General features: G+C 38.7%; 3 protein-coding genes across 3 annotated transcripts; all 3 read left to right on the top strand.

The window, feature by feature from the left end:
- The first annotated feature begins 1,829 nt into the window (after nucleotides 1-1,829).
- On the top strand, nucleotides 1,830-10,763 carry grna (granulin a). The gene is given in 14 exon segments (XM_034142747.1): nucleotides 1,830-1,991; nucleotides 3,125-3,262; nucleotides 3,355-3,483; nucleotides 4,131-4,212; nucleotides 4,738-4,800; nucleotides 4,803-4,843; nucleotides 5,027-5,180; nucleotides 5,450-5,566; nucleotides 6,146-6,246; nucleotides 6,327-6,563; nucleotides 7,459-7,806; nucleotides 8,410-8,646; nucleotides 9,154-9,402; nucleotides 9,973-10,763. Coding segments are annotated over 14 exon segments (2,181 nt in total). The 5' UTR covers nucleotides 1,830-1,850; the 3' UTR covers nucleotides 10,117-10,763.
- Nucleotides 10,764-11,264: 501 nt separating this feature from the next.
- rundc1 (RUN domain containing 1) lies at nucleotides 11,265-17,560 on the top strand. The gene is made up of 5 exons (XM_034144057.1): nucleotides 11,265-11,784; nucleotides 13,005-13,163; nucleotides 13,758-13,956; nucleotides 14,096-14,188; nucleotides 14,773-17,560. Exons 1-5 carry the CDS (start codon nucleotides 11,398-11,400, stop codon nucleotides 15,633-15,635), a joined length of 1,701 nt encoding a protein of 566 aa, XP_033999948.1. The 5' UTR covers nucleotides 11,265-11,397; the 3' UTR covers nucleotides 15,636-17,560.
- Nucleotides 17,561-18,122: 562 nt separating this feature from the next.
- rpl27 (ribosomal protein L27) lies at nucleotides 18,123-21,050 on the top strand. Its single transcript, XM_034144195.1, has 5 exons — nucleotides 18,123-18,188; nucleotides 18,727-18,809; nucleotides 19,586-19,755; nucleotides 20,629-20,739; nucleotides 20,965-21,050. Exons 2-5 carry the CDS (start codon nucleotides 18,729-18,731, stop codon nucleotides 21,011-21,013), a joined length of 411 nt encoding a protein of 136 aa, XP_034000086.1. The 5' UTR covers nucleotides 18,123-18,188; nucleotides 18,727-18,728; the 3' UTR covers nucleotides 21,014-21,050.
- The last annotated feature ends 811 nt before the right edge of the window (nucleotides 21,051-21,861 follow it).

The raw sequence follows: 21,861 nt of genomic DNA, 5'->3' as shown, positions 1-21,861 counted from the left end.
CGGTCGAGAGTCCCGGGCTGATTTGTAGTCCCAGCCCTGCCATAGGCTACTACATGTAAGTACTTGGGCACAAGATGCGAAGTATTGGATTCAGGGCATAACAGTTGTGGACATAAGTATGACCATAGATGATAACTGTTTTATGTAAATACTATACCTTTTTTTGGTATTACTATAGGTTATGTATGTCCTACAGTACAGAGCAACTACATTCACGTCTGAGAGAAACTTAGAGATCATGTATAATTATGTTACTTTTAAATTAGGCAGTGCCCCTTTCTCTATACCAGGCTGGACTACGCATGACCTACTGAACAATAATCTGTATAGAATCATTATTTTTCTTCTTATTTCTATCTACCGGTACCTATTCATTATTATGAAGATTATACAGGGTACAGTACAGTATTTATGACCAAGGTCCTTGGAAATAAGACCACATCATATAAGTGATGCATGGTCATTACCCAAGTGTGTCTCTAAAAGTAGTGCAGTACCAACAGAAGTACACTTTTGCCATTTACACAATTGTTCTTAATTGTCACATTTAAAAAACAAAGGTAGTTTTTGCAATTATGAGCCAGAACCTATTCTCTCAGTCGTTTATTTTTAACATGCACTCAGTTAAAAAAATGATGCCTTTATATTGCACAACAAATCTTTAACATATACATATAATTATTTTAAATATGATATTTCACATACATGCAAAATAACAAAATTATCCCAAATTTCACTGGATTTGTATGTTATTTAGAGAAAGCGTATCAAACGTAATCGTATTTTTTAAAATCTGATGACACCCGAGCCGCTGCAAGGCATTCTGGGAAAGTAATCTCTCTCTCTCTCTCTCTCTCTCTCTCTCAGCAAGCTCTCTAGCGATCTAATCTCTACTCTATCGGGAGTAGATATCGATACTCTATAGCTCTATCGCTGTCGCTCAGATCTAGTAGCTCGTAGATCTCTCTAGTCTCTCTGAGATCTCATTCATATGCTAGATCTCGCCTATATCTCTCTTCTCTAGCTCCTCTCTCCTCTATCTCGTCTCTCTCTCTGATTCCTCTCTCTCTCTCTCTCTATCTCTCTATCTCTCGCTCTATTCTCAGCTATATCCTCTCCTATCTCTCTATCTCTCTCTTCTTCTCTCTTCTCATGGGGGAGTGTAAAAAGACGAAACACATTGCCATTTGTGTTATTAGGTCGCAGAGACTATTGCTAAAACACCTGACCTCTCACCACAGACGATCGCCAAGATCAGCCATCAGATAATGTAAGAGCCAAAACAGACTTCCCTTTTAGCGACTGTCAGATACTTCTTAACAAATGTGAGTGAATTGTAAACCTATGACAACGATTCACAGACACAGCACTAAAGGCTACTCAAAGTTTTAGATTGTTTTGGTTGCAAATTATCATTGCAAAACAATGACTGGATCAAGGAAAAGGGGAAACTAGTACACTTTCAGGAAGTAAATGAAGACAGAGCTAACTCTCAGATTAAATTGCATTTTGTTTTCGATGTTTTACTTACTTTAAATGTTTGAAAAGACAACATGAGTTTTGACAGGCAGCCACAAGTTAAGAACTGCAGATGGAAATGAGCTATTAGCCAAAATCTGGCATAAATTATGTATTCTCTTTTCTGAGACTAATGTATTTGTGATTTGTATGCATGGTTAAATAAATACATAAAACAAAAACAAAAAAAGTGAATATGATTATCCATGCGTTTTTTTATTTGCCTACCAGCAGCTTTGGCAGAAGTGAAAGTAAACGTGTTATTTCTGGATGGGGAGGGAGATTCAAAATGCACATACTTGACTTTCCTTGTTGCCTGTCCCTGTGTGCAGATGCAGAGCTGGGGTGTGATCTGCTGCGCTCTGCTGGCTCTGGTTGGTGCTGAGGAGTGTCCAGATGGAGCCAGATGTAAAGACGGTCAAACCTGCTGCAACGACCCGGTCAACGGCTATGAATGCTGCCCGTTTGATCAGGTAGACGTGGTTGAACTACCTTCATGTTTTCTTCATAAATTAACCTCATCATACAAAAAATCTAAACAAAATTAATCTACCTGTAACTGACTTTTTTTTTTTGTAGTAATCCTACTACTGAGTTAAGTTAACTTAAGGTGGCCATTTAACAACCTCATTATCCCCTAAATATCTTCAAAGTTACAACATAAACACATAATAAGTATATTGTGCACCTGTCTGAACCGACACTTTACTGATTCTTACACTAAGATATTCAGAAGAAAATACACATAATAATGATATATTGTGAAAATAATACATCATTTTGCATACATTTAATTTAATTAAATTGTTAATAGTTTTTAACAGTGTGTGGATGTACAATATGTTTGTGTGAAAATAGACCTGCAGGTGTGCATTATAAAGTTTAAGTGTGTTGTGTGTTTTGTAAAATAGTAATATCATAGTGTAGAAATATATTGTTAAATAAAGTTATTGATGCATTTTTTTAACCATAGCTTGATAATTTAAACAAGGGATTAATAAAGCACATCCAAACCTATAACAATACACAGCAATTAGTTGTTCATTATATTTTGTATTTTCTATGCCTCGGAATGGTAATGTATTAGCAGGATATTTAAATACCCATGTATAGTCATAATTATACCTACTGTAAGTACATTACTTGAGTATAGGTGTCCTTATTTACCCCCACTACATTTTTTTTAAAACAGGCTTTGAAATAAATAAGCTTACATTGTGCAGTTAAGAGAAATAATACCAAAAAGAGCATGAAGGATTTGCACCCTGTCAAGCTAAAACTTTAAACCCATTTGAATCAGCTAAATGTATTGCTCCCTGTTGTAAGGCTGCACAATTGAGCTTAACAAGATAACCCTCGTAAAAGATATAGTACTTCAGCTGAATGTATGGCCCTTTGTCCCACACATAGTTAAATTAGAATATTTGATAACCCATAGTCTAGTACTCTTAAGTAAGAATAATGAAAGCTACAGTGGTACTATTCATTCTAAGTGTCGTGTTACCGCTTTATGGGCCAGATAAAAGCTCATCCCTCATTTAGCTAACGTGATAGCAGTTCTAATACTTTGGTAGTCAAAATGTATCTACTACTACTGTCCTCGTAGGCTGAGTGCTGTGCGGATCACATGCATTGCTGTCCTTCGGGGACTCTCTGTCATGCGGAAACGTTCAGCTGTTTGAACACTACTGGCTCCATCCCCTGGGTGGAAAGAGCTTCTGCTGATCAGCCCGGAATCTCCAAAGTAAGAATAACATATATGTGGCTTTATGATGAAATACTGTGTGACAGTTTTACATAAAGGTGAGTGCCCTCTTTCCTTCCCTGTCCCTGCAGTCCTTCAGGATGATCAAGGCGTTCATGGGGGAGGAGGAAGACAACATCTGTCCTGATCAGTCTCGATGCCCACCTGAGTTTTCCTGCCAGAGGGCTCTGACCAGGTTTGGCTGCTGTCCCCTAGCTCAGGTAATCTATCCTAGTCCCTTGGCTACAGCCCTTGACCTAGTTCATGAAATCTTGGCCAGTCATTTTTTCAAAATTCTGTTGACAAAAAGACAAAAGAATCAACCTTTTAAAACCTACATCAAACCTGATATTATATTACAATATTATAATGTTTGTAGTTATTTGTAGTTTTCTTTCACACGAAATGCTAACAGGTCATTTAGATCACAAAGTAGTGAATACAAAAATAAAACCCAGTAAAAGAAGAACAGGAAAATTAAGAACAAAACTATGATGTCCATCGAGTTCAGTGATAAAGAACTCGTACGGTAATATTTTTTAAATGAATATGTAATGTAAACTGTGTTTTCCATAATCTTAGTTACTTCCCTTTTACCAAGAGGATCTTACAAAACTTGTACACTAAAGATAACAGGAAGTTCTCACCAGACAGCAGTTTCCTCCGATATATTGTTAGGTTTCACTCGATCGCAGTAAAGCAACAGTGTGCAATGCAGTGCAGAGAACAGTGAATGCACTTTGAGATGTCTAACTACTTCACCTATTCACAGTATTATAATTAAGATACTGTATTATACTTGTCCTACATTTAATAAACATGTGAGTATTTATGAATGATAGATATGAATAATATTGTGATTTGACAGGGAGTCCCCTGCTCTGATGGGAAACACTGCTGTCCTGAGGGCCACCAGTGCAGCGATGACTGTCGTTCCTGCATCAAGAAAGGTCATTACAGTAGACTAAATTCTCTTCCGCATCATATTATTAGACAGTCTGAATGTCAAAGATTACACCTGTCCTTGACCTATTCTTTTAACTTAGTTGCTATCACTAGTTGAGATGATTGAAAACAACAAAATACCTTACCATAGTTATATGGACCCCCACAAGTGCATTTAACAAATATTTGATTGGATATGACAAAAGGTCCTACTGTTAAACAAGGTAAACAAAAATACTTGTTTTTTGTAGCCAAAGAAGAACAATAAAAAGTCAGTGCTCAGCCACAGTCGTTACCGTTTAAGACTGCAAACCAAGTCTAGAGTCTTGGTAGTTATGGACTATTTTTCACATGTTGCACCTGTTTTATCTCTCATTTCAATGTATGTCTTGTGTAAATTATTTCAAAATGTAAATTTGAATTGGCTTGTGCTTTAAAGATCCTGTACAAATAAACATTCCATAATCTTATAAGGGGTTTACTTTTAAATAAACTGAATATTTGTAAATGTTCCCATTATTTTGTTGCAGAGGTAGTGACTACAGTGTTGTGCAGTGACGGCGTGTCAGAGTGTCCAGATGAAACCACCTGCTGTCTAAGACAGATGGAACGTATGGGTGCTGCCCAATGCCAAAGGTACAAACCAGTACAAACCAACTGAACTTTTCATCATAGTCATGCAGAGGGGGACAGCTTTGAAATGCTTATGTTACTCTATAATATAATGGAGATAATGGATTTGAATGTCAGGTAATCATGACTTTATTATGTCTTATCATGTGTGGTTTTAAGGTGACACTTCATTTTTTGTGTAATTAGGCCGTGTGCTGCGACGATAAGATACACTGCTGTCCTGAAGGGCACACATGTAATGTTGAGGAAGGCAAATGTATTTCCTCATCTACCAAAAAAGAGACTCCTATGTGGGCCAAACTCCCTGCCAGGATCAGAGCAGACTGGGAGAACCACAAAGGTCAGATTAGTTTTTTGTCTTGCTGTTAAACTTACTTGCTCATTCTGATCATTTTTGTAATGGTTGCACAATTGACTTAACAAGATTACACCCTGTAAAGATAAAGTACCAAAGCAGGATGTTTTGTCTCTTTGTCCCTCACATAGTTAAATGAAAGTATTTGATAAGCTTAAGCTACAGTGGTACTATTCATGTCATTGGTGTGTTATCAGTAGTAGGTTTATGTGTTCATTCAGCTTCATTTGTGTGTATGTTTTCACTTTCAAAAGGTGAACAAGTCACTGCAAAGACAGTTGTTACAGGTGGATCAGAAGACCCTGAATTCACCACCGTATATACAGTTTCTCCTACAGAGACGGAAGTATCACCTGTCACTCAGACAGCTGCCAGAGTAAGATGTTTATAATGCATCAAAGTATGAATAACATGCAAAGAAAAAACAATAAAGATACATATGATTAGAGCAGATGCATCGATTTTGATCCATCACAAAATGGTTTCTGGCAGTTAAAGTTAAGAATTGACCTTTCTTACAGCAGATGTTATGATTAAATAATATTATTAATGGCTACCTTCCCTTTAATGTAGGCGTTTCAGTGAGTCCCATGACTTGGCACTGATTCTTGTTGTACCAGTTCCTCTTATAACAGGACACATTTTTGCTGTGAGACGGTTTATCAAAACTGAAAGAAAGTACAGCACCATTCATCCTGCATGTAGTAGCTTTCCCATTACTAATGACTGTTTTACATTGGTATGAGTTATCTATAATATGTTTGGATAAAGGGCACAACACAAATCCGTAAATATACAAATGTACCTTTTTTGGTGCAATATTGGGGTTACAAAAGTGGACTGTAAAGATAGAGCACTATAATGTACTGTGGTGTCCAGTTTTTGTTTTTGTTAAAATGTTCAATTCTGCTGTATTTGTTCTCAGTTTAATGGCAGAATATTTTTTTCTTCAGTAAATGATGTGGTCTGTGATTCTACATCGGCATGTCCGGATAACACCACCTGCTGTAAAAAGAAGGAGGGCCAATGGTCTTGCTGTCCTCTACCAGAGGTACATTTTCTAAGTCCTAAGTTTAATGTACTAAGGCTATGACATGCATGAATGACTCTTCATCTTTCTGATCATGTCAGGCTGTTTGTTGTGAAGATTTCGCTCACTGCTGCCCAAAAGGTAAGACATGTAACCTGGCTGCTCAGACCTGTGACGACAACACATACTCCAAACCCTGGTTCGAGAAGATACCCTCAATCCCCAGACAGGGGGCACAGGTGGAGGATGTTCCATGTGACGCCCTCAAGAGCTGTCCTGATGAGACCACCTGCTGCAAGACCAAAACAGGAGACTGGGCCTGCTGTCCTTTACCTAAAGTAAACACACAGAGCAACATGCACACACTGATGATTTTTAAGAAACATTTTTAACCAACCTACCATCACCTAGTGTGAAAATATGGCAGAATGTGCAAAGTGTTTTTCACTTTCATGTTAAATAATTAAATAATACAATTTCGTAAGATTTAAATTAGTCAAAGAAAAGTTTCACACATTATTTTTGTTAAAGCAACAGTTCAACATTTTTGGAAATATGAAATTACATACTTACATCTCTGTAAATCTGACGCTACTACCAGCGGGCAGCTAATTACAAACCCATTTGAGTTTGCTCTCGATTGGACGTAGTAATTATGACGGGTGCAAAGGACAAAGTCTGATGATGTAGGATAAAGAGCAACAAGGTCCACCCAAGGAGCTTTTTGGGATGGATTGATAGGTCAAACAAACGCAGGATACTGCTGTGCTGTTCATGTTCTGTGTGAAACCAAAAGTCCATGTTGGCTTACTTCTATTAACATAACGTTTTAAATGTACGAGGGGAATGTAGGCTTTGTGACTTAAGTTATGTAATAAACATACTTATTTAACCCCAACTATGATATTTTTTCCTAAACCAACCAACAAAGTATTTATTTCCTTTTAATTATTTTCAATTGACCACAACCGTCTTGCTGGGGCTCTGCTTTGGTCATATCAAACAATTTGTTAAGGTGTGAGGACACATAGGTACGGAGTCGGACATTTAATTGGTATCCATATTCTCCCTTTATTCTCAGCAAAATAGACATTTCTTAAATTATTAAACTATCACTCCAAGCTGGGGCTTTTTCGCACTGATTTTATCTGCACTTGAACTTGTGTTTACTTCGACTTACGATTTTTTCCTCGTGTTAATTCCTATATTCAACAATGTCACTTTGTTAAAAAGGCGGTCTGTTGTGATGACCTCGAGCACTGCTGCCCTGCTGACACCACCTGTAACCTGGTGAGTCAAACATGTGACGGCAGCTTGGGCTCGACGCCCATGAAGCAGAAGTTACCTGCGTTTGGAACAGTGGCACCAACTACAGTGGCCACTACGGCTACAACCGAAAGTGAGGCAACCGACACTGAGCAAACAACCGAGCCTGACGAAGAGGAAGTGACTACCGCACAGCTGGAGAAACATGACGAGGAAGAGGACATTCTGTGTGACGCCCACACCAGCTGCCCTCGGTCCACCACATGCTGCTTCATGGACCAGTATCGAAAGTGGGGCTGCTGCCCGCTGAAAGAGGTGGGTACAGACCTCCAGTAACACCCAGCCTGACAACAACAAGGAATGTAACACCTTATAGCATAAACATACCATCATAAATCTGACTACTACTACTCATAACTATTTTCAATATTAACTATCGTACTTTACTTTAGTCCTCCCCTCTGTTTAGCATTCATGGAGAAGGTATAAACATTTGAGTACAAAACATTTTAACACATAACACCAATGCAGTTGTGAACAGATATAATGACAACATGATTGATAATCAGTGTGTGCAGTCAACAACAGACATATTTGAAATTATTAGTTTTACTATATTTTCATTCATTATCATGAGTCCAACAATGTGTGCCCACAAAATAAAAAATACCTTCATAAACATATCTTATCATCTCATAACTGCAATGAGAGTAGTAGTTTTAACAAGGGGGATTAAAGATGAAGGGTTACCTTGATTATTGTATTAATGAATTTAAATAGATTTTCAGTCCATGAAATAAGAGTGACCCAAGCTCTGGCTGTAACCTACAATTTCTTATTTTGTTTAGAGATTGCAAATACATTCAGAACAGAATGGTTACGTGAAAGTAGCACTACCACTCTCATTTCTCCCAACAGGCTGTGTGCTGCTCTGATGGGAACCACTGCTGTCCCATAAACTACAAGTGTAACGAGGGCAAGACCACATGCTTCAAAGGGGAAGTGCAGATCCCCTGGTACACCAAGCTTCCTGCCACCACCAGCATCGAGGCACATCCCAGCTCTGTGGAGTGCGAGGAGCAGGCTCAGTGTCCTGAACGCACCACCTGCTGCCGACTGCAGACGGGCGAGTGGGGCTGCTGCCCGCTACAAAATGTGAGCGCTGGGTGTGGAGATAACTGTATAAGAGACACTATCAAATTCAAATAACCTTTATTTGCATGACATATCAGAACACCTATATTGCCGAAAGCAGTAGAGAAAAGTACCATTGACGAATGATTAGCAGTAGCGTAATATTCATTCATCAAGTCAAATGTAGTCATTTGACAACAATAAAGAATATGGACAGCTGTATAATTTCTTGAGGGGTAATAACTCGGACACATTTAACACAGATCTTGTTTCTCTAAGTATATGTTAACAGTACATCTATTTTGCAGCCAAATCGGCACATTTATTTTCTCCTCACATATGGCAGTATTTGAGGATCGGGAAGATGGATAAACATACATACATATCCTACATACCTCTTCCTATTTCCTACCTCTTTTATGAGAAAGGGAATACAATCTGGCCTACCAGTGCATTATCTTTGTCAGGGTTTGCTTATGTAAAGCAATGGAAGTGACTTTCTTGAACCGTGTGCATATGTGTCCGCAGGCTGTGTGCTGCACAGATAAGGAGCACTGCTGCCCGCAGGGTTACACCTGCAACAGTGGCTCTAAGTCCTGTCAGAAGCTTATCATGCTGCAGCTGGAGTCCGTCCCTCTAACACTGCTCGAGCATCAACCCCTGCTCCTTCCCTCTAACGAAAGAGACGTCAAGTGTGATGAAGTGACCAGCTGTCAAGACGGAGAGACCTGCTGCAAGACATCTCCGACTGAATGGGGCTGCTGTCCATCTCCTAATGTATGATACACTGTCATAACTTTTTATTGATCAAATTGTTTTTTTTACTTGAACTGAAGAGATGTAGAAATGCAATGAGCAATATTATTGCATATAAGTAACAAACAAAACACTCTATGTATAAGGACTGGTCAGTAAAGTGTGACAATAATCTCACTGAAACAAAAAATGCAGACATGTGAATTCACTCTTAGCTATAACAATAATATCAATGTCTAGATACACATGTAGACATATATTTATAACTTCAGCAATATTTGCTTTCTTGCAGAGGGTTAGATGAGAAGCCTGACAACACTTTCATGCTCAAAAATATAAAATATGTAATAGGCTTGATGTATAACATCATCAATTGCAATTGATGACATTAGCCAACACTATGAAGTCAAAATTAGCCCCAGCTACAACATTAAAATGCTGCTTATGTATTCAAAGAAAATAGTACAATGTTAATGAGAGCTTGGACATCTGTGCTTTTTCTTAAGTAGTGCTCGAGAAGCTGTTATTTACTTGTAATAGAGTATGTTTTTACTTAACAGTGTTACCTTCCTCCCTCTGTCCTCTTCACAGGCGGTGTGCTGCAGCGACATGATGCACTGCTGTCCCCAGGGCTACACCTGCACTGACACTGGAGACTGCATCCAGAACGCCAGGGTCCACTGGCAGTACTGGAACGTGTTCCTCGCCAACAAAAAGAGAGCTCTTATTGTGTGAAAAAAATCCTTCCTGCACTGTCATTTGTTTCTGCCTGCAATTCGCTTATGGGAAATAATATAAAGGGATTTTATGACAATTGTTTTGTTCTGAGAGGAAAGTAGTTAAAGGGTGAAGGTGACACATTGAAATTGAATTGCACTTGAGGTTATGATATTCTGCAACAACTACTACATGCAAGAAGATCAGGGCATTGGCATTATAATAACTAATTTAAAGGTCAAATGGATCCTTGTTAATCCAAGCTGCTTGAAACTCCACCTTGTCCATTAAAACACTCAGGTTATGATTGTATTCACTGTGAATCATCTGTTTTTGTATGTTATGCTTCAGCTGCCTCAACTTCTTTTATCAATAATCAGCCAAAATTCTGGGTATAATTTGACATAATTGTATGATTATAATGTATGTGATTCCACCTAAATATATAAATGAATCTGATGCAGTACTGTTATCTGGTCAGTACTTTATAGAGATGTTTGTGGCATAATCTGTAATAAGATATTATCTTCAAGAGTTTACATTGTGTTGATCTTTCTTTAAAAAAAATTAAGAAGTTACATGCACTGTTCTGCTCGATCTGCATAAAACCATAAAACGAATAAACAACATGTTATGTTACAACAATAAAAAGGTATCAAACCATTCCTGTGTGTGAAATATATGTTTCTATCAAAGGAAACAGGGTGAAGGAAAAGAAGAAGACAAATAATTAGACAACAGTTTTTTTATTATCCAGTTATCTGTGATTGTGGGTTTATTATTTGGGATTATGGGTCCTTCCTTTATGAGCAGTGTAAAACCATAGGCTCTGATTAAACATGTTTTGAATTTATAGCAATTAAATATAAATATAAAAGAAATATCCATACCACACAAACTTTGTTGATAATCACAGGGGAAATTCAACTGTTACAACAAGTGTTGAGGTGAAAAAATGAAAAGTACTATTTGAATGAAGTTATTAGAAAATGTGATGACAAATTAAATAAGTACGTTTTAAATTAGAGTTTGATGACTTTTAAGCTTTATAGTCTATGCTTTTAAGCAGCATGAATGCTTTTATTGTGAAGCCGAAATGCTTGACTTCCGGTTTTCCTAGTTAGTTTGACGTATCTCCGTTGACGTATGAATCATCCTTCCCAAGATGGCGATACACCTGTTTCTCCTGTGGTGATCCTTGTTGTTGTCTGCGCAACGTAAGAAAACAAAGCATCAGGAACAGACTGTTAAAAAACTAAAGACGCTGACAAACAACTGTATTGAAGTCCTTTAGCTAAAATGTCGACAGAGGAGCTGTCAGCCTCGGACAGTGAGGCTGTGTTAGCCGGAGCAGGGGAGCGCTGGGCACCGGTCGGAGCGGTGGCCAGCCCGGAGGATGAGAGGTGGAGCGCTGGGCAGCCGAAGCACAGAGGCTCGTCCACGGCCACCGAGGGAGAAATGGCCGGCAGGCTGGAGAAGCTGGAAGAGGAGCAGGACTTGCTGAACTCCTCTCTCCTCGCCCTCACCTCACACTTTGCCCAGGTTCAGTTCCGATTGAAGCAGATCGTCCACGCCCAGAGCGACGAGAAGGAGAAGATGCTGGTGGAGCTGGAGGAGTTCGCCTTCAGGGGCTGTCCTCATGTGGTGGGCTGCAGGGGGCCGGATGCCCAGCAGCTGGAGAACTCGGTGAGTTAATGCTCATGACTTGATACCACACAACATAATATAAACACTGTGGTGATGATACACATTCGTTATAAACACTCTTGAATGCATGCCAGAAAAGGATGTGTCAGAAACATGTATGTCAAATAAAATAATATATTAGAACCATCCATGCTACAGGTGTCTGAGTCTCTGACAGGAACTGGAATAGTTAAAATAGTCCATTTGTTAACTGTGAAACAATAGTTACAACTATAACAAAAACAGCTAATTGATGAGTTGCTGTGTTTTTTTTTAGGCTAAGTGCATAATTGTCCCTCTGTCCAGCCTCTTTCCTGTGAGAATGTAGTGCTTTTCTTTGTCTTATGTTACATTTTGTGCATTTGATCTGGTCAAAGACTGTGAGTTAGACAAAACATCCAGTTTGCAAATGCCCAGGTATATGTATATTCAGGCAAATGCCCAGTGAGTCTGTGGTGTTAAACCTGGTCTCATTAACTACAGTGATTCACCTCAGTGGTTGTGAGGTTTGTGAGTAAAACTGATTAAAGCGGGCTTGTTGCGTCACAAAAGAGGCTGCTGCTCCCACCTCTGCTGTGTTCCCATTGATGCCTTATCTCAGGTGGAAAATGTCGCTTTTGTGTTGACTCACAGGCTAAATGAAAATGCCTCAAGCAGATCACTATCTGTTTAATAAAGGCTCCTGTTTACATAGCCATCTTAATAGAAACTGCTTTTTCTCTGCCATTGTGTACTACTCCATGCCTCTTTACACTCACTCTCAACTGAAGTAACGTCTCAGTTAACAATGATTTGAAATTATTTTCCATCACAATCCACACCCTAAAGGTCTTTTTATTTAATTTCTCCCCTATTGCATACTTTACCTGCAGGGGGATCTGGTGAGTATAACACCTGATGTCTCTGTGAGAGTTTGTTTTGTGAGTTTTTGTGTAAATGTTGTGACGCAAGAACTGAAAGTCGCAGCTGCTAATAATAATAGAACGTATATTTAAGGCACCTTTCATACAAGAATGGAGCATAAAGGGCTTTAGAATAAGGAGAAAATACACACAAAAGGAACATAAACAGCTGTGACTTTCTCAAAACCTTAAATATTGATTTTGTTATCAGTAGTAGAAATCCTACATTGGTCCAGATCTAGTACATTACGTTACAGTGGTCACTCTCCTCTCTTTGTCTGTACAAATAAAAACTATTGTGTATGTTTCACCTATCAGAATGAGAGGGAGAAGAGGGAGCGCCTGGAGGCTCAGAGGGAAAAACAGAAGGATCTCATTTTCCAACTGAAGACACAGCTAGATGATCTGGAGCGCTTTGCCTATCAGGAGGGCAGCTACGACTCGCTGCCGCAGTCCGTCGTCATGGAGAGACAGAAGGTGGGATTGTGAAAATGTACCAATGCTAAATTCAATACTAAAACTGGGTTCATCCTGTCACGTGTTGAGGTGTCATACCAGCTAGAAGTTGTCTAACCTTTAATCCTCATACTTAAAATTATACTTAATACAACATAACATTATAATCTACCATCCAAATGATCACACACAATGACATGGTGTCTACCTATTTTAGATCAGGTTTAAAATGCTTCAGGGTTTTGTATTTTTCTTACATGTCTAATGACAAGCCTGTCCAAATACATTCGGGCCATTCAAAACCTGCTTTCAGATGAACTTTCCAACATGTTGATTGTCAGCTGGTTTGATATTTAACATGTTCATCAGAGTTGACATTGTTAGCTTTTGTTAACGTTTGATAATTGGCACCAGATACAAAGTAGCCTACAGTTTAGGCTGATGAGAACGATGTTAGTTTTTCTAGCGTTGTCTTTTAAACAAGTTTATTACTTTAACCTGAGAGTGATGAAAAGTCTGCAATTCAACTTCTGGAGACAAAACAACACACTATAAATCTACCACTTTAAGCTTGGATAATACCCTACAATAAATTCACTTAATCTGTCTTTTCAGGTCATCATTGACGAGTTGATCAAAAAGCTGGATGTGAACCTGAACGAGGACATCGGGAACTTGTCGTCTGAGGAGCTGAGACAGAGAGTGGACTCGGCCATCGCTCAGATAGTGAACCCAGCCAGGGTCAAAGAGCAGCTGGTGGATCAGCTCAAAACCCAGATCAGAGACCTGGAGATGTTCATCAACTTCATCCAGGGTACGCAGTCTCATACGCAGTACAAACTGTCATTCAAGTGGAAAATTATTTCTTGTTTCATTGCATGGCCTGCTCATTTGTCTTCATGTCTTACTTTTTCTTATTATTGGTTAAATGACCTTGCTTTTCCTTCCAAAAGACGAGGTGGGGAACCCTCTGTTACCAGATGGTGCACACAGCCAGCAGCCACGAGCAGCAGGCACCAACAACAAAACTCCAGGAATGAAGAGAGGTTAGTCAGTTCATATCGAAGTCTAACGGCAGGTGCCATTAATGCTTGTAGTAACAAAACGAGTAGCAGACTGATATATGAGTACTCGCATCAAAACATACTTGAAGAACTGAATTTAAAAGTAATTATTATGCAAAATGCCCATCACTAAATAACATATGTGTTATAAATCAATTATAAATATTAATGCTTTATTGTGTTCATCATATTAATGTTGCAGAAAATATGGTGCCAATTGTAGCCATATTGTAAATCATAGCTTTATTATACACTGCTGTGTGTCTTAACCTAGAATAATACATATTTATAGTTATATTTTGTATTATCAATCTGTATCTCTAACTAGTAACTGCAGTTACCAAATAAGCGTAGTGAAGTAGTAAAAAGTACAGTATTGATTTCCAAACTGTAAAAAGAGTATAGAATAGTCAGGAAATGGAAAGCCTCTTTTAAGTTGTCCTCAAGTAGAATACTTGAGTAAATGAACCTGATTACTTTCCACCACTGAGTTAACTGAAGATGGTGTTCAGAAAGCACCAGTGTTTCTGTCCAGTATTAATACAGCATTTCGTCCCTCCCTGCAGTGGATCCAGAGCAGGCCCAGAAGATGCGAGAGACCGGCCTGCAGCTGATCCAGAAGGCCCTCGCAGTTCTGCAGATCTTCGCTGCGAGCCAGTTTGGCTGCGCGCCCGGCCACGTCCCTCAGAACATTTGGCCTCACGAGTCGGCGCAGCAGGACTACGGGCCCCTGCTGCAGCGTCTGGAGACAGCTGTGGACAAGGTGCGGGTGCTGGGCTCCTGCAGACAGCCCTCAATTGAACATGTTGTTAACTACACCAGCAACTCGGCGCTGGGACCCCGAGACGAGCTGACGTCGTCGGTGAGGAAGGAGCTGGCGTTCGCTCTGAAAGACTTGTTGGCTCACGGCCTCTTCTCCCCCTCCCAGACAATGAGCCTGGTGCTGGCTCCCATCTCCTGCCTGCTGCCTTACTCTACAGCCACACAGAACATGCACCCATGGGAGCTCTTTGTTAAATACTACCACTCCAAAAATGGGAAGGCCTTTGTGGAGACGCCGGCCCGCCAGCTTTCACAATCCTTCAGCCTGCCTGTAGGGGGCGGCCCGGTGACCGTCACCCCTAAACAATCTCTGCTGTGGGCCGTCCACACTGTGCTGAAGGAGCACGGGCGCTACAAACGGGGCCCAGACACAGAGTTCAAAGCGCTGGTGTGCATGGCTCTGAACGAGCAGCGCCTGGTGTCGTGGCTCAACCTGCTGTGCAAGTCTGGCACTCTGATACACCCGCACTACCAGGCCTGGAGCTACATGGCCCAGACTGGCTTCGAAGGCGCCCTGCGCATCCTGGGCCGCATCAGCCACCTCAAATTCAACCTCCCAGTGGACCTGGCTGTGCGGCAGCTGAAGAATATTAAGGATGCTTTCTGAGTAGGAAAGACATCCGTAAATAGTAGTCTGAGATATCAAGTATTTTATCAACTACACTTCTCTTACTTCAGTACCAAAAGCATTTAACCTTTTTAAAGGTTAGTTAAGAAGTTCCCCATCTTAAATAAAGTGCAAGTATGTGGTGTCTGTACATGCATGGATGACTCTGTTGTGTGAGCTTCAGCCAAACATAATCAGTATTTCCCACCATGTTAAAGATGCCAACATGTCATGATGGCAAAGCTACTTGTACTGTAAACATGCCTTAGAACGGAGATTGAGATTTCCTCGTGTGTAGAGAAAAGCCTTCCTGACCTTTGCGACCTGTGCTCATCTTACTGTCATCATTCCCCTGTGTGTACATGATACTGTCCTCACTTATGCAGCAACTACAGAGGTTGGATATATACATACATGCATATATACGTACATATACACGTATATAAATGAATCAATACTTTAATGTGTAAGGATGAAGAAAATGAATGAGCAAAAACTCGATACTGTGGCTTCTACACAGTATCATGAGATTGTTGGGTGTAAAGTGGTCCTTGTGTTCACAGTGAACTCAACTCAACTTTATCGATATAGCAGCTTTCTAACAAAGAGCCAATAATGCTTCAAAGAGCAAGATTATATCAACAGACAAAAACAATCAATAGATACTTTTTTTAAAGAACATGAAAACAAAATGCCAAAGTCAACACCAGGAAATATTTAAACAATTGATTCATTCTTAAAAATAAGGTTATTAAAATATTTCAAATTCCAGTAAGTTTTTTTGGACACATTCGTAACATTTTAAAGAAAAGCATTGGACAACGTTAGTAATCTGTGGCTAACATAACATCTGATCCAAGGAGGAGAAAGGTAATTTAAGGCTCCATAAATAAGTGACTTTATAAAATAAAACATAAGTAAATGAAAAGTATAGTGACTTCTGTGAGGGCATTTATTATTTTGTTGGTAAATCATGTGTAGCAGATGGTTGATCCTAAAGCACTCAGGTCAACTCAAATGAAAAAGATATCTCCATCGAACTTGAAGTTAATGTGTTGTGTAACATTGTCAAGGAACATGCAACTATCAATGACTACATTTTAAACCTCTGAAGCTGTTGTCACTTCTTGCACTTGTGTTGCAGGTGAGTTAGACCCTGTATGAACTGCTGCTTTTCTCTTATTCCAGGTGTAGTTATATTTTAAATTGAATGACAGTGATATTGTATGATAAGAAGGATGCAATGGCTTATGTCCCCAACATAACACAATTGAAGGAAAGTAATTGGTTTGTCTTGTTTCCTATTTTGCAGAGAAATGTATTTTTTCTTCCTGAGACAGCTGAGTTGCACGAATCATATCCTTAAATACTGAATGTACAAACCATAGATGCTACTAAACTGACGTTTAGTTACATTTGTGTGTATTTTGAAACTTAAGTCATCCTGGGCCAACATGTATGTGTCAAACGTCTAAGTATGCGTGTTGATAAAATATAACTTTATTTTGTCTTTCCCAAGAAACAAACCTGTGCACTTTGCAACTTGAGTTCCCCTGAAGACACATTTTTAGAATGTATTTTATGTTACTTTGTCAATTTAAACTTTGTGTTCAGTTTGAGCTATGTGTAGTAAATGTAATGCTATATTTATCTTTCTATTTTCCTTATTTTTTGTTGTGTTTTGTTCAGGTGTTATGTTGTGATTAATGTGAAGAGACATTTATTTATTGCATAGCATGTTTTAACTCAGCTCTGAAGTAGACAACATATCAGAACATGTCGTACTAGACACATTGAATCATTTATTTATGTTTTGATTTAATCACGAAATATATAAGGATATATGAAAGGTGTTCATTTTGTTTGATTTATCATGTTTATATGCATACCTACCGCTGTAAACGAATTAAACTTAGTAAATGAAACATTGTGCTTCTTTTGAGTCTTTATCTTTCCATTTTGATAGAAATCGAATAAAAAAGCATAGGTAGCGAAGTACGAAGGCCTTCGGGAATACTATTGATTTGTAAAACATAAAAATGATTTATTAAATAATTTAAGTAAATGACTCAAGTAAAAGTAATTTAAACACAAGAAAAGTACTTGAGTAAATCAAATCAAATTAAATCAAGTTTTATTTATAAAGCACATTTAAAAGCGATTTTTGGTCGAGCCAAAGTGCTGTACATGTAATAAAAACACATTACTGCAATCACAATAAAAGACAATAAATTACAACAGATATATATATCTAAGTGACATCCCACCATTGGTTTTAAAGCATTTAAAATATTGTATCCTTCCTCCTTGTATTTTAGATCTATAACAGTAAACATATTTTACTGAATATTTTTAAATATTTTAAACATTGTATGTATGAAATCCAAAAAAGAAAATTCAGCAATATAAGCAATGAGTCATGCATTTGCCTTTTAGAGAAATAAATAAAACAAAAATACTCCCGGAAGTGACGTATGTCGATCCAAACCGTCAAAGGTCACAAATTCCTTTTCCGCTTCCTTTCCTGTTAGCGGTGGCCGTAGAACAGCATCAGTGAGTGAAATTTGCCTTAAACAATCTACAGACATCGCTCAAATCTGGGCAATTTCATAGTTTTTATCGTACAACACTTAAGACTATAACTCCTTTAGCCAACATGAGTCTGTTATTTCGATGTATTTTTTATGGACTAATGCAGAAAAATCCCTCTTTAGTGCAACGCTTCGTCTCCGTAGCACCCATTTCAACATGGCAGTTTTTACCTGAGCAGCCTGTTCAAAGAGCACGTTATTCTAATGATTAGACTGTGAAGTATATTGGGCTGTATCGACATGATTTAAACAGCGGTTATCGTACCACTACCGTCTGTAAAAGTTCATTGTATAAGTTTCTGGAATCAGTGTTAATTGTTGTTAACCATGGCTAGATGCTAATGCTAACCTAGCCAGCTAATCAGGCAGCAACAGCGAGCAGGAAACTGGAAATCTCTCCAGCTTTAACATTTGAGTTGGCAATGTTTACACACGTTTTTCTTTGTTATTGAATAACTGTTGTGGTTCAGGGGTTTGACAATGTAATCTTTTTGTGGTAGGAATGGGCAAGTTCATGAAGCCTGGCAAGGTGGTGATGGTCCTAGCTGGACGCTACGCCGGACGCAAAGCTGTCATCGTCAAGGTAAGACCTGGCTCTGCTGGATGGTGTCTGCAGCTTTTAAGTGCAAAAACAGCTTTCTCTTCATGTTATGTACACGTTCAGCGCAGGCCTTTAGTAGTTCATCTCTGACCTGCTTCCTATGTCCATCTCCAATACTTTTAACCCCCTTTTCAGCTTGCTTTCTTTTGTATATAAAGGAACAACAGTCTTATAACACATCCCAACTCATGAACTACTTTTTTACTGTTAAAACGACTTTTTGTTAATAATTGGGCTCTATACTTTTCTTAAATGTTCTGTACATTGTAGTTGGATGTTTGTTTACACTGCAGCTTCTTATTTTTTTTAGCTGTACTCGTGTATGTGCAGGCAACAACAAAAGTAACACATTCATTGTATATGTGCTAGGGCTGCACAATTTTAGGTGAAATCCTCCTAATGTTTTTTTTGGCAATAGAAAACATACCGGAATGTTCACCAGAAGCTTAGTGCTTGTCAGGAAAGACTATTATTTTCAAACTTAACTTATTTCTATACACATGGTGTTTCTTTTTGCAACCAAATCACTCATTTCAAAGTTGTAGTTGACCAAAAGCGAGGCCTGTTTTTGTTTGATAAATGAACAAAGTATTAATGAGTTGTTGGTGGCTGGCTTTACATTTAGGGACTTAATGTGACTGACTAGTAACAAGCAGTGTATCAGAGAACCTTCACATTTGAGTAACATGTTACGTCAGTTTATATTTTATATTCATTTTCTGTCTAACATTCGCCCATTTTTTATACTGTCTCTGCAGAACATTGATGATGGCACAACAGACCGTCCTTACAGCCACGCTCTGGTCGCAGGCATCGACCGCTATCCCCGTAAGGTGACAACCACCATGGGCAAGAAGAAGATCGCCAAGAGGTCCAAGATCAAGGCCTTCGTCAAGGTGTTCAACTACAACCACCTCATGCCAACCAGGTAAGAGACGTTGCTTATTTTCTGTGACGGGATATTCTATTGGATAACTTATTTACTTGCATGCATGTGCATAGATTAAGTGCTTATTCTCCAGTGTGGCAGTGTTGGTGATAATGCAATATGTTCTGCAGAATTAATTGATACACTTCAAAGCTTATTACGGCCATTACACCCTAGTAAAAGAATAGCAGTTGTGTTATATTGTTTTGTCCTTTGATAATTAAATCAAAGGTACTAACTACAACTTCCCACGCTTAATTTCATTAAACATAGCTTGCCTCTTTGATACTTTAGACCATAGCTTATAAAGTTCTGTTCTAGACAAACCTTAAGCTGTTGAACCATGATTACATTATCATTTAATGTTCTTCATATAGAAGTAAAAACACTTTCAGAAACTGAGTCACTGGTTTTGGTATTGCTCAGGGTCAGTTGAGCTGTATTATATTTGAAAGATGGTATATTGTGAAGGTTAGATTAAAAGCAAAACATGAATTTGAAGTCATTTTAATTGTGTAAAGAAATAAAATCTGGATTTATTTGGATACATGTCATTCAGCAGCAATCCTTTACATGGCTAAAGATATTTTAGAGCTCAATCTGATGTTTACAAAAGTTAGATGTGCCTAAATTCAGACTGTATAGAAAGCTGCATAACTTTAAAGTCTCTTTATTTACTAGATTTAAACTGAAAGGCTCATACAGATATGGGTCGGCTTAAGTCATTGCATGTGTTATCAATCTGAGCAGTGGCAAAGTACCATTTGTCACTGCTCAGTACCAACAAGCTTCACATAAATAAAGTGCTCAATAAACAATCCTGGATAAGTGGAGGATCTGAAAAAACTAACAATTGTTTTCCGTTTCCTTCAGATACTCCGTGGATATTCCTCTGGACAAAACTGTTGTTAACAAGGATGTCTTCAGGGACCCTGCTCTCAAGCGCAAAGCCAGGCGTGAGGCCAAGGTCAAGTTTGAGGAGAGGTGAGTTTGCAAAATGCATCTTATCCACATGTTGTGTCTGCAGTATACATTTGGTTTAGTTAAAATGATCCCGGGGCTTGTCTAAGCAAAACTCTTTGAATATCAATCACATCCCTTTTCTTGGACAATATAGTTTTTGGGCACATGGGACTGGATTTCTTTAAAATGTATTTTTGAGGGGAAATCAGAGAAAATGTGCCAACGTGTTTCTGTTCTGTTTTTCAGGTACAAGACCGGCAAGAACAAGTGGTTCTTCCAGAAGCTCCGATTCTAACTTCACTCGCTTTCACAAATAAATGTTTAAAAATTGATTTTGACTGTTGTCTCTTTAGTTCTGTAACATACATGTTGGAAGAAGTTTTTTGTTTTTACTGCACTACATTAATTCAACATAAGTTCCTTTGTAGATTCATATTAATGCTAAATGGGTTGGAATAAATAATTGTATATTATATAATAGGCTACCATACATGGTATATGATTTGCACCAGCATGACCAGCTTCATCATTAAAGGGATACATTCTTCAATGGCTATACCCAACACGAGTACTTTTACTTTTTGAAGCTTACAGGTGTACTTTTCTTTTAGAAATGACTTGTAATAGTACTTGTTGGGGAATAATTTGCTTAGGTATTCAACCTTTGACACAGTTCATCATTTTCTCCTTTCACGGTCTCTTTGCCCATGGCATAGGTCTACGGCCTTGGGTATTGCTGCTATCTCTCTTAAGGAGGGGCAGCTTGGGCGCATTTGTTGTTGCCAGTTTATAACCGAGCACAAGCTGACACGAGAGAGATTATTGTTCAGGGACATCTAGAGGCCCTTTTATCTGGAACGTAGGTTCCCTGGCGCACATTCTTTTCTATGGACGACAGCTCTAGTTAGATTCAGGGTCCATATTTGTTTAGTCTCGCTGATGAATGTTGATTATTACACTCCGAACTAGTTAAATGTCCCAAGTCATGCTTTTCTGGTTGTTACCCGTCCCCTTGTGTGTTATGTAGCCTTTTATTCATGTAAACGGTCTGCAGAGTCACAAACCCTCAAAGTACACCCTGTAGCGAGTACAACTCTAACACAGAAAAGACCTGTCTATGCTGCCCCAGAACACCTCGTTGGA

Source organism: Trematomus bernacchii, unplaced genomic scaffold (assembly GCF_902827165.1).
Source record: "Trematomus bernacchii unplaced genomic scaffold, fTreBer1.1, whole genome shotgun sequence".
In the NCBI taxonomy this organism is placed as follows: Eukaryota; Metazoa; Chordata; class Actinopteri; order Perciformes; family Nototheniidae; genus Trematomus; species Trematomus bernacchii.
The sequence above is the reverse complement of the archived record's forward strand: the minus strand, read 5'-3'. Positions and strand labels throughout refer to the sequence as shown.